Source organism: Pistacia vera, unplaced genomic scaffold, assembly GCF_008641045.1.
Source record: "Pistacia vera cultivar Batoury unplaced genomic scaffold, PisVer_v2 Contig514, whole genome shotgun sequence".
In the NCBI taxonomy this organism is placed as follows: Eukaryota; Viridiplantae; Streptophyta; class Magnoliopsida; order Sapindales; family Anacardiaceae; genus Pistacia; species Pistacia vera.
This window is the reverse complement of record NW_022196351.1, coordinates 80,203-92,531: the sequence shown is the minus strand read 5'-3', so window position 1 is coordinate 92,531 and position 12,329 is coordinate 80,203. Positions and strand designations below refer to the sequence as shown.

General features: G+C 31.5%; 2 protein-coding genes across 2 annotated transcripts; one reads left to right on the top strand and one right to left on the bottom strand.

Moving 5' to 3' along the window:
- Positions 1-385: 385 nt before the first annotated feature.
- Positions 386-1,553, bottom strand: LOC116106416 (DNA polymerase eta-like). The gene is made up of 4 exons (XM_031392785.1): positions 1,478-1,553; positions 767-884; positions 556-703; positions 386-463 (listed from the first exon to the last, which is right to left on the bottom strand). The coding sequence occupies exons 1-4, from the start codon at positions 1,551-1,553 to the stop codon at positions 386-388; spliced, it is 420 nt and encodes a 139-aa protein (XP_031248645.1).
- Positions 1,554-1,798: 245 nt separating this feature from the next.
- LOC116106415 (putative disease resistance protein RGA1) lies at positions 1,799-2,290 on the top strand. Its single transcript, XM_031392784.1, has 2 exons — positions 1,799-1,880; positions 1,923-2,290. Exons 1-2 carry the CDS (start codon positions 1,799-1,801, stop codon positions 2,288-2,290), a joined length of 450 nt encoding a protein of 149 aa, XP_031248644.1.
- The last annotated feature ends 10,039 nt before the right edge of the window (positions 2,291-12,329 follow it).

Here is a 12,329-nt window from a genome sequence, read left to right as displayed (position 1 = left end):
TTGTTTAAACCTCTGGGTCTACCTGTCACTTACATTAAACCTAAAGGGTGTTTATGTTCTAAAGCCTATGTACACAAGTATCAACTAGGGTGCAGGGTTTTCACTAAATAACTTATGCTAAGAGCAAGAGTTTGAGAGTTCGAATGGTTAATGAAGTTAAAATCTTGGTGGTTTTTCCTGTTATGCTTTGAGATATTTGTACTGCAACCATATGTCTAAAGATCTGTATTAAGCTGTCATTGAGTTTATTCACTCATGCATTTAACCATTATAACCTAAGCATTTGTAAAATATCATAAAAAGAGTAATACTAACCTTACAAAGAGGTATACAAAGAGACAAATCCAACCCTTAAAATCTCTAGAGGAGTTTCTGGTAGCATAGCTTATGCAGCATCAATAAGATCGAGATACACTTTATCAATAGAAGCCCTCTCACAACGACCGTTCCTTGAAAGAAAAGACTGCAAATTTGATCAAAGTTGTCATAAGATAACTTTTCAATAAAATTTAATGATCCATTCAAATTGCATTTTAAATCCATATACCTCTAAACCCACAATGCATTCCGATATGTAATCAGATCAGCTTTACCGTGGGCTACAGGGACTTGGACTAGCTCAATTTGCGGACAAACTTCCTCTGCCTCAACACCTCTCATTGAACGGAAAATCAAGCACAAGATATTTGAATCTAATGCATTTCTGGAAAGTAATTTGTCACCAAATAAAAAGTTCCTCAGAAAGTAACTAAACCTTACTTACCACTTTACACCATATTTCCGGGCCTCAAAGCTAACAGCTATCAGGGCCCCATCTTTCCACTCATTGAACTGCACCATAGCAGAAGGTAAACCCCTTAAATGCGGTTGCTTTCTCTGCTCCACTGCATTGAAAAATATCACATTTTCAGAGCAGAACAAGCTACAGCATAACTAATGCAAGGAAATAAGAACAGAAAGACATATAAGTTTACAAACAGAAGAGCATTTTCTGAAAAACAAAGTAAATAATCATTGTTAGAATCCAAAGATAGAAAATACACCTTCAATACTGTAACTTCATTATCACTATCAGTAGCAATTCTTACAAGTCAAATGCATTAACTAATCGTCAATCTTCAAAAAGTAGTTTCTTTTTCCAATTATTCAACCATCAATAACGTTATTCCAGAGAATTATCGAAGTTTAGTTGTTTAAAGATTTTAATTGAAATATGAGTTATTTCGTCGTGGATTCCAGACTTTTTGTTTGTGGATTTGAGCCGCTAGGCTACAGCATATGTAATGCCTACCTTACTTCACAAACAAAATTCAATTCAACTGAAAATACACAACGAAAAGCCAGAATTTACTCCTAAACAGTGAACTTATTCTCTAGAAGTCATCAAAATTTCATCGAACTCAAAACAAACAGTGATTTTCTCAATTACACATCCATTAAAATACAAAGAGAGAGAGAGAGAGAGAATTGGAAGGACCTTGAACGTAGAAGCAGTCCATGTCGACGTGACCGATGATTCTGGCATCAGAAGATTGTGGTTTCGCCACTGGCATTTCTTTTCCCTCCACTTGCTCAGACGAAATAAAAGCGAGAGCGAAAGGGAAAGAAGTCCCTCCTATTACTTTATATAAAGGGTAATTTAATTACCTCCTCTAAGGTTTGAGTAAGTAAATTGGACCCCATATTTTTCAAAATATTTTTATTACTCACTAATTTCATAATTTTACAGAGACACCCCTGATTTTCTCAAAACTTCTCTTTGGTTTAGTCTTCTTCTTTCTCCTGTCCTTCCTTTGCCATGGCTGGAAACGAACCCGATTGGAGTAGACTTTGTAAAGAACTTTTCTTCTCCATTGTCAAACTTCGAACTCAGGATGTGGGTAAGTGTATCTGATGAGTTTGACGTTAGTAAATTAATGAAGTGTCTACTTCTGCAAATGGGAAGAAGTTTTGTCTCGTCTTGGATGATGTGTGGTCTGAAAGTCATGTTAATTGGAATGATTTGAGGGAATTATTGATAAATTGTGCTACTGGAAGTGAAACTGTGGTTACTACATGTAGTAATCAAGTTGCCTCAATAATAGGCACTGTTCCTGCATATGTCTTGAAAGGTCTTTCTCCTGAGGATTTTATGCCGTCGTTTGTGAAATCGGCTTTTAAAGAAGGGGTAGTGAGAACTTTAGGGAGCGTACTTTATCAAAATATATGTAAGCATGATTGGATGTTGATAAAAGATTCTGACAAATTGAGGCTACTAGAACAGGGGACAGGTTACATCCTGCCATGTTGAAATTAAGTTACGATCATTTGCCAAGTCACTTGCAACGATGTTTTGCATATTGTTCATTATTTAACAGTAATTACCTAGTCCATTATTGGATGGAGTTTGGTTTTCTTGCATCCCCTAACAAAAACGAAGAGTTGGAAGATGTTGGATTGCGATATCTGAAGGAATTACTTCAAGGTGTTTCTTTCAAGATATTGAAGATCACGATTTATTGCTTCATTTTTAAAATGCATGACCATGTACAGGATCTTGCAATATTGCCCAAATTGTTCGACCCTTCTCATTTATTGACACTCAACATTCTAAGAAAGTTGCAGAACTCATAAAGAACTTAAGAGCTACTCGGACCATTTGTTTCCAAGTTTACAGTCCAAGAATGTTACTCAATCCTTCGTTAGTAATTGCATATCAAATTCTAAATACCTCCGGCCATTATGATTAAATGGTCTTCGATTCGAGGAGCTGCCAGACTCAGCCTCTTCATTGAAATATTTGAGATGTCTTATCTTCAAACTTCATCATGGAGGAGCTTCCAGAGTCAATTTCTAAGCTCTATATGTTGCAAACTTTGAGACTTCGTGGACGTTCAAGCTTGAAGAAGTTACCTACCAATATGCAGTACATGATTATACGGCCAAAAATTGTATTGAGCCTGATTAGGCTTAATAACGAAATAAACATATTACGACCCATTGCCTTAACCTAATTCTAATTGGGCCTACGTTTAAATCCACTCTATGAATCTTACAAGTTAAGCTAAATCGGGCTCCAGCCCATTAGCCCACTTTCGTCCCAAAATAGGAATCAGAGAGTTGAGTTATCTTACCAGTTAAGCTAAATCGGGTTCCAGCCTATTAGCTCACTTTTGTCCCAAAATAGGAATCAGAATCCTGTCAACTTCTTAATTCATTCAAGATCTAATATCTTACATGAATTAATATTCTTGAACTGATAAAGGCAAGAAACAAGTTCCTTCTTAATTCGGACTCGCATGCCAAATAGAACTCAAAGTTCTACTATGATTCAAGCTCTCTTGAGCTCCTATATAAACAGAGCTCAAGCCTCTCATTATGCATGCACAAATAGCTAAAGCTTTAGCTCCTAAATTCTTGTTCTAAAAAATCGTCGTCTTTCCTCACTGTAAAGTTTAGTTCCAACTAACTTTACCACCCTTTGTCTTCGCAAAGTTGTGTTCCAACTACTTTGTGTTAGTCTTGCCCTAACCACATTACGGTAAACCCTTTCCTCCTCTCAGCCCTCACCCCCTCTCAACACCTCACTAAACTTGTCTTCAATCGTGCTGACTTGGCCTTCAATCGTGTTAATTTGAGCGTCGGAGTGCCTATGGCAAATAACATACCGGTGTCCCCAAAGCCTTCATGTTCATTCTTTCTCTCTTTGTAAATTCATACGATTGTCAATGGCTCGCTTCTTATAAGATTCATCCCTTCCGAATCAACCATAGATTTTATCGTCTACAATGACTGACCTCAAATATTTGGAAATCACTACAAAAGAGAGGCGTTTACCAAAAAAGGGAATTGAATTTTTGTGCTATCTTCGACATTTGCACTAAAGCGACTGCCACCATCTGGTAACTTTGCCTGACAAAATGCAGAGTTTCAGCAGCCTCAAGACATTGATTCTACAGGGTTGTTACAGCTTAATCTCATTGCATCTTGGTATCAAACATCTAAAGAGATTGGAGAAGATGGTGATATACAATTGTCCGGAGCTTAATCTAAAGATTGATTTACAAGGCGAGGAAGAAGAACAGTGCTTGAATAATCTGAATAATTTTTATTTTTTGTAATTCCTTGATTGATGATTCTGAATAATCTTGAAATAAAATATAGCTGAGTGTAGATAGCTTTTTCTAGTACTTTTTGTCAAACAATGTGATATGCATAACTACTTTAATTACAAATCCTGCATAGAAGCTCACGATGATTGGAACAATCTTTTATTTATGATTCGTATACAACTACTTTACTAATCAGAAAGAAGAGAAATGAAAATTCTATACAGTATTCATCAATTACAAATTATATTATTTCAAAGACATTAGCTAATCCTTAAATGAGAATTCCACATCGGATAGAAATGAGTTAAGTCTCGGCTCATAACTCTCTTTAGTCCATAAAATTGTGGTGTAGACAAAGAAGTAGAAGAATTGATGAGAAGGAAGTGGAACTTAACTTGCTCATTGCTCCTTTTAGTCCATAAAATTGTAGGGTATAATCCCCTCTATTTAGTAGCGGTTGCTGCTCTATCGGCCAAGCCAAGTTTATCAACTGTGCTTCTGTTGTAGTTTAGGTCCTGAATAATTGAATATTGATAACAATGATAAGTACAATGAACCCTTTTGAGCTTTGATCGATGCGCAAGCTTAGGCCTTTTTCAACGCTCCAGCCTATGGTTTCCCATTGGTATTGGCCCAAATCATGAGTTTTTAATAACTCGAACGAGCCGATTTGATGGACCCTGGTTGTTTGTATTTTAGCTCACCCTTAAATTATACTTGCATTTTGTTTTCTCCAAAATTTTTGAAAACATCAATAATTTTTGTAAGAGACGAGCCATATCACGCCATATCACAAAGGGATTTATATGATGTAATAATTAATAATATTATAGTTACAAAAAAATCTTATAATGATTTTTATATAAAATAAGGTGACAAAAAATTAATGGAAGAGTGAAACAAAAAGTCAAACTTATTATATTCACTTTTCTATTCATCTTTTGTCACATTACTTTGTATGAATATTTTTTGTAAGATTTCTTTGTAAGTGCAACATTACTCCACAATAATTAATTGATATAATAATCTATTTTGTAATAAAACAAATCCAACCAATTATTGGTTAAATTTTAGATGTAATTGACAAGATTTTTCGCAAGTGTACGAAATCTGTTGGTTTGTGAAACGATGCCGTCTTAAATATAAAAGGCTGCACAGAAACGTTGCCATTTCAACTAAAGAACAAGCTATGAAGAACTAAAAACACAGTCGTCTCAGCTCCAGTCTTTACTAAAATAAGTGTTGGCTTCTCTGTTGCAAAATAGAAATCAGTTCTTTCTCTATAACCTCACTGTAACTAATTCTGTTTCTTCAGTTCAGCAGCTCACTATATAAGCTTGCTTGTAACAAGATTCTGTTATTAATCAAAACTGAAACAAAGTAAAGTTTTCGTTGCTCTGTTTTCTCTCATCTCCGTTTCTATTTCTGTTTGTTTAAGCTCTCTCTCTCAAAGTTCCACAAAATCGTTAAAGTAATATAGTAAGAAAATAAGGATATTGAACCCTAGAGAATGACTATTTACCAATTACCAAATTTGATTATTCCTATTTCTATTTGATTAGTTGAGAATTGATTGAATGAGGAAACTAAAAATAACAATTTTTTAAACAGAACAAAGAAAACAAATCACAAATAAGAAAGGAAGCTAATTGTAAAACAATATGCCAAAACTTAAGCTATAGACTTCACACCAATTTACTTTTATGTCTTAATAAATCATACTATCATTGTCAAGCCTTTACAAGGACCAAATTTTCAGAAATTCCAATAGTTTCTCTCGAACAATTATCGGATTAATCATCTATTGCCAACTCAAGATATCTCTAAATTGAATTTAGTTCTTAAAGGATCATTAAGCCTTTTGGAAATTAATACAAGTCTCACAAGTTATGTCTAGTGTATCTACTATTCACTCAACAGATGGTGTTTATTAATTAGACTAACTAAATTTCATCTCTCGATCTCAATCTAATTTATTAGATCAATCAACTCTCAATACCAAAATAATTAGAGGTAATAGGAAAATAATAAAAACTTTGAAAAGAATTGCTCAACAAAATTCAACATTAATCCATCAAAACATAAAAATAAATTGAGCTATATCGTAGCCTTTAATTTAGTTCATAACTAAATGAAAGGAAACAACAATTGAAAAATTGAAAGACATGAGTTCTAGAGAGGAATAAAAGAAAACATCTCCATTCATGATCCAAAGCTCCAAAGAGTAGATACTTTTATCTTCAAAAATTTAGCTAGTCTCCTTTCTTTCTCTCTACTTCCACGTCCCTAAAAATTGTTAAACTCATCAATATAGAGTGCAAGCTTCTAGGGCCAATTCTGGAACAATAAAACCCAGCAAAGACCCTAGGTTCGTTTTTCTTTCCTTTTTTCCACATGGGGAGCATGAGATTTTGAATGCTGCAGTGCGCCCTTAAACCAGGGACGGCAAAAAAAAAAAAAAAAAGCCGAGTGCTCCACCACAGCTGAACATTTTTAATGCTGTGGCACGTAAAGATGTCCAAAATGGAGGATGATAACTCCCGAATATGGCAAAGTCATGAACATATATGAATTGTAACCCTTGGAGTAAACTTTTTAATGCTTCAAGAATAGTCTAAATTTGAGATCTACAACTAAAATTATTATAAAAATATTGAAGCATGTTCCAACACTCACGATTCATACTTAAATCTTCTTGTTTTATTCAAAATCTAATAAAATCACAAAACAAAACAAAACAAAAATGAGAATAATCCATTGAAATTAAGACCTAAAAAGCAAATAAATAAGTAATAAACGCATGAAATAAGCATCCACATTCAAGCCCATCAGTAATAAGTTTGTAACTTTTCCGGGAACCTTATAAACATTGGGTTATCATAATCATCTATGCGGTTATGACCCATTTATTGCAACGATACTTTGTTTTTTCATTATTTTACTTGTTCCTGAAATTGTATATATGGTTATTGTATTTTATAGTCGTTTTGAAAAGCTTTTAATATTTTTTACATTGACTAATATTAATATGTTATGAATTAGTTTGCATTACGTATAAGTTGAAGTTTGTAAAAATAATTTTTTTTAAACTAATATTATGTCTATTTTAACAATTACGCGCACAAAGCACTTTAAAAACACACATACACTGATACAAGCAGATGTATATACAAATTCTGAAGTCACAGCTTATTATTTCCACGTCGCAACTGCAAGTGATTATACCAAAAGGTTACAATAATATCAAAAAACTCCACAAACAATTTTATGAGGTTCGTATAGAAGTTTGCCTAATTAACATCAATAGAGAACAATAACTGTACTCTAAGGATAAAAGCTTCATTAAACTAACCAAAATCTTAGGGACAAAATCTTTCGCCATCTTAACTGCATAAATTTTTGAAAAAATGTCATCCTCCACCGCTTGTTGAAGGATGTAAAGTGCTGCTGCATTTTTTTGACTACTTTCTTTCAACTGCTTCTGTTGTTGCTCAGATAGAGTGGATGTGCTCTCTGGAATGGAGATTCCATCATTAACAATGTCCCATAAGTCTTGGGACAAAAAATATGTCTCCATCTTAATCCTCCAAGTATCATATTTTCGTCCAGTAAAGATGGGGATAGGAACAGAAAGTGGATTTAAGTTACCATTGGCCATGACGAGGGATTGAATGTTTAGTGTGGTAAACCCTTCTGCCAATGTAATATATATAGAGAGTCAAGGGATCTTTTAGTAATAGATGGCAAATATTCATCGGAAAAGGATTAGTTCCAGGCAATTTAATACAATACTTGTTGATCCAATCTCATATTTAATTAGTTAGGTTATGAGTTAACACAAGTTGATAATAATTTGCAAATGGAATACAAAAAAGATAATAATCAAATATTAAATTAAGCCACCCCTCTAACTTCTATTATTGACTTTATTTAATCTATCACTATATGCTTGGAACAAAATTAGGAGGAAATGCTTTCAAAACGATTTAATTAAACCTTTTTTTTATTAGAAAATATGATTAAAACATAATCTTTGAACGGTTCTATTTTGAGATAACATTATTTTTGTTTTATCAAATATGTTGACTCATATTATTGAAATTTATAATCACATTAAAGAACTGAAATTATTCAATTTATTAACATAATACTAATAACCGATCATAAAGTAACCATAATGGATTTAATTTTTTACTATTTCTTATAAGGTTAGCAGGATTGTCCAAGAAAATGAGAAGGGTTATTAAGATTAGCCTACTAATTTAATGTTTGAGAAAGGACAAAAAGTTTGATAAGAAAATGCTGATATATGATGACATCAGCATTATCAGTCACTGCCCGAGTCCATTTTTGAAACATTGATAATAATCTAACGTTTGAGAAAGGACAAAATGTTTATAGTTATTTAAAAGACGTCATGTAATTCATAATTTTTCACTGGTGATTTAGATAGAACAAATAATACAATCATCAAACATGGAATTCATACATTGAATAGCATGATATAATTTTATCTTTAATTAATTATAAATTAATATTAATCGATGATAAATTTAGTAACTTTTTTTAATACCTGTGCCATTGCTTTTTAGGTCAGAGGATTTAGCATTTCTTTTGTTTTTTAATTTTTATTTCGCTTTTTAAGTGGTACACAGACTTACACGTTGCTGGCAAGTTCTCTCAATCAGTATACATTGACAAGAACCCGTTAATCCCTATGTACTAATGTTTACCACTAATTTAAATAAGTTTTCCATTATTTATTTCATTGCTCAATAATATATAATTAATACACTAGTTTTACCGAAAAGTGTATTCTTGTACTTTTCCACTGATGAATAAAAAATTAAAAAGAAACCGAGCGTTACCTAGGTGCCTCGCTGAGGACTTTGGCTAATGGCCATTAAACTTTTCTCTTTTTTTCAGTTTATCTTTTTTTAATTTCTTCAGTTCTTATATTTATTATTATTATTATTATTATTATTTGTTTTGGCTTTAACTGGGATGTGGCACGTGCTTATCTAAAGAATACTAGAAAGAAAGCAAACTGACCATGCTATCCCTCTTACTTTTAGCTGATGAAAAATCATATTGAGTTAGAAAATATTGTTCCCACAAAATTATTTTGATGATAAATGTTTGTATCAATACATTATTATTATTATAGATATTAAAAATTAAACATGGCCTCAAGTTATCAAAGACAATATCAACGGCAGCAATTAATTTTTTTTTTTTAAATGGAAAATTCAGCCTCATCTACTTATGAGCACTTAGTTAGATGGTTAGACTTGTGATTTATTCCTACAAGATATTCTATGTTTCAAAAAAGGATTTAAGAATTTATAAAAAATTCCTTTAATTTATACACAAAATAGGCATACAAAAATCATTTTCGTTATTTTGCTTTGGCAACTTTATTTTTCGAATATATTTTCATGAAAATTTTGTTAGAAATGTAAAATAAATTAATAAATTATTATTATCATTATTCAATGGGGATAATTAATAAAGAAATTAAAAAAAAATCGTTATGAAAAAGAGAACTTTGTTGTATTTCAATGGCAAATTAATATAATGGAAATAATGTTTCCATGTATATCTGCCAAAAAAAAAAAAAAAACTGACGTAAATTGATTACTACATAGCTACTACCCAAATCTTTGTCCTATATTATGATTGTCATAGTCAAATAATAAATACATGTATGTAATTTATTATCTTCATATCTCCGGTTTTGTTTCATATCTTGTATTACTGTATATTTCTAAGTAGTTGGCAGTTATTTTTTTCCAATTTAATGTGATGTGTTTTTATATGTGCTATATTCATATCATAAATGAGCTTATCTTATGTCAAATATATTTTCTTATCCATATATAAGGAGGACCTATGACTTATTGTGAGAGGGGGCAAGAATTGAGCTATATTGTTGTATGAGCCAATAAACCAAAAATGGTGGTTGTATGGGACAACAAAAAGGGAGTTGAATGTAAATTTTTTGATGGTCACCTCTCTAAATATTAAATAATTTATCTCTATATAATTGATCTAAATGTGGCTATCTCTCTTTGTCTCGTAGTCTTTTTTTCTTCATTTCACAAATTAGGGCTGCAAACGAGCTAAGCTAATATTGAATAAACAAAATATTAATAAAATCCTAAAATATATATATTCAATAATTAAGTAACTTCTTAAATGCATTAATAATCAAAATATGATACCCGAAAATGTTAATAAAATTAATATTGAATAAATAAATATTAAATTGAATAAGGGGATTTATTGTTCGTTGTTAATGATTACTAATAACATTTAATTACCGAAAAAAATTAATAAAGTTATTTTACATAATATATTCTATATTAGACAAATATTTAAATAATACATCATATACTTTTTTATTAAATAAAATTTTGTATAATATAAATATTGAAATAAATACGTTCAGTAAGTATTATGATGAATCACTTTTGCTGATCATTCGAGAACCTAATTTGCTAATTAAAATTGAAAGCTGCTAGATTTTCACTGTAGCAAACGTAAACTTCACATAAGATGCTATTTTTTATTTGGTTGCTTGCTTGCATGGTTATTTTTATCTTTGCCATTGTTGCTTGCATATTTCATTGTAGCGAACACAAACCTTATATAGACATATTGCTCAATGACTTATCTGCATGGTTTGAAATAAGAAATTTAAAATTTTAATAAATATAATCTTTTTACATGAATAAAATACTATACATTTCATATGTCTTGTAGTCCTTTTTTTCTTCTTATCACATTCGTATTATCTCTTTTACTTATTATGATCAATGGGATAAAACAAAATTTCATATATCAGTAAAATAAAAATATAATCTTAAAATGGATTGTAAGAATATATATTAGAATCATAAAAATATTTAAAATAATATTATCACATGGGAGCATGAGATTTTGAATGCTGCAGTGCGCCCTTAAACCAGGGACGGCAAAAAAAAAAAAAAAAAGCCGATTGCTCCACCACAGCTGAACATTTTTAATGCTGTGGCACGTAAAGATGTCCAAAATGGAGGATGATAACTCCCGAATATGGCAAAGTCATGAACATATATGAATTGTAACCCTGGAGTAACCTTTTAATGCTTCAAGAATAGTCTAAATTTGAGATCTACAACTAAAATTTTATAAAAATATTGAAGCATGTTCCAACACTCACGATTCATACTTAATCTTCTTGTTTTATTCAAAATCTAATAAAATCACAAAACAAAACAAAAACAAATGAGAATAATCCATTGAAATTAAGACCTAAAAAGCAAATAAATAGTAATAAACGCATGAAATAAGCATCCACATTCAAGCCCTCATAAAATTTTGTAACTTTTCCGGGAACCTTATACATTGGGTTATCATAATCATCTATGCGTTATGACCCATTTATTGCAACGATACTTTGTTTTTCATTATTTTACTTGTTCCTGAAATTGTAATATGGTTATGGTATTTTATAGTCGTTTTGAAAAGCTTTTAATATTTTTTACATTGACTATATTAATAGTTATAATTAGTTTGCATTACGTATAAGTTGAAGTTTGTAAAAAAATTTTTTTTAAACTAATATTATGTCTATTTTAACAATTACGCGCCACAAAGCACTTAAAAACACACATCCACTGATACAACAGATGTATATCAAATTCTGAAGTCACAGCTTATTATTTCCACGTCGCAACTGCAAGTGATTATACCAAAAGGTTACAATAATACAAAAAACTCCACAACATTTTATGAGTTCGTAATAGTTTGCCTAATTAACATCAATAGAGAACAATAACTGTACTCTAAGGATAAAAGCTTCATTAAACTAACCAAAATCTTAGGGACAAAATCTTTCGCCATCTTAACTGCTAAATTTTTGAAAAAATGTCATCCTCCACCGCTGTTGAAGGATGTAATGCTGCTGCATTTTTTTGACTACTTTCTTTCAACTGCTTCTGTTGTTGCTCAGATAAGTGGATGTGCTCTCTGGAATGGAGATCCATCATTACAATGTCCCATAAGTCTTGGACAAAAATATGTCTCCATCTTAATCCTCCAAGTATCATATTTTCGTCCAGTAAAGATGGGGATAGGAACGAAAGTGGATTTAAGTTACCATTGGCCATGACGAGGATTGAATGTTTAGTGTAGTAAACCCTTCTGCCAATGTAATATATATAGAGAGTCAAGGGATCTTTTAGTAATAGATGG

Excerpts from the sequence above, each read along its gene's own strand:
- LOC116106416 (XM_031392785.1), bottom strand. The coding sequence starts at position 1,553 with ATGCCAGTGGCGAAACCACAATCTTCTGATGCCAGAATCATCGGTCAC. Across the intron at positions 885-1,477 it reads GGACTGCTTCTACGTTCAAG|TGGAGCAGAGAAAGCAACCG; the intron begins GTCCTTCCAATT and ends TTTTCAATGCAG. Across the intron at positions 704-766 it reads GCCCGGAAATATGGTGTAAA|AAATGCATTAGATTCAAATA; the intron begins GTGGTAAGTAAG and ends ATTACTTTCCAG.
- LOC116106415 (XM_031392784.1), top strand. The coding sequence starts at position 1,799 with ATGGCTGGAAACGAACCCGATTGGAGTAGACTTTGTAAAGAACTTTTC. Across the intron at positions 1,881-1,922 it reads ACTTCGAACTCAGGATGTGG|TGTCTACTTCTGCAAATGGG; the intron begins GTAAGTGTATCT and ends AAATTAATGAAG.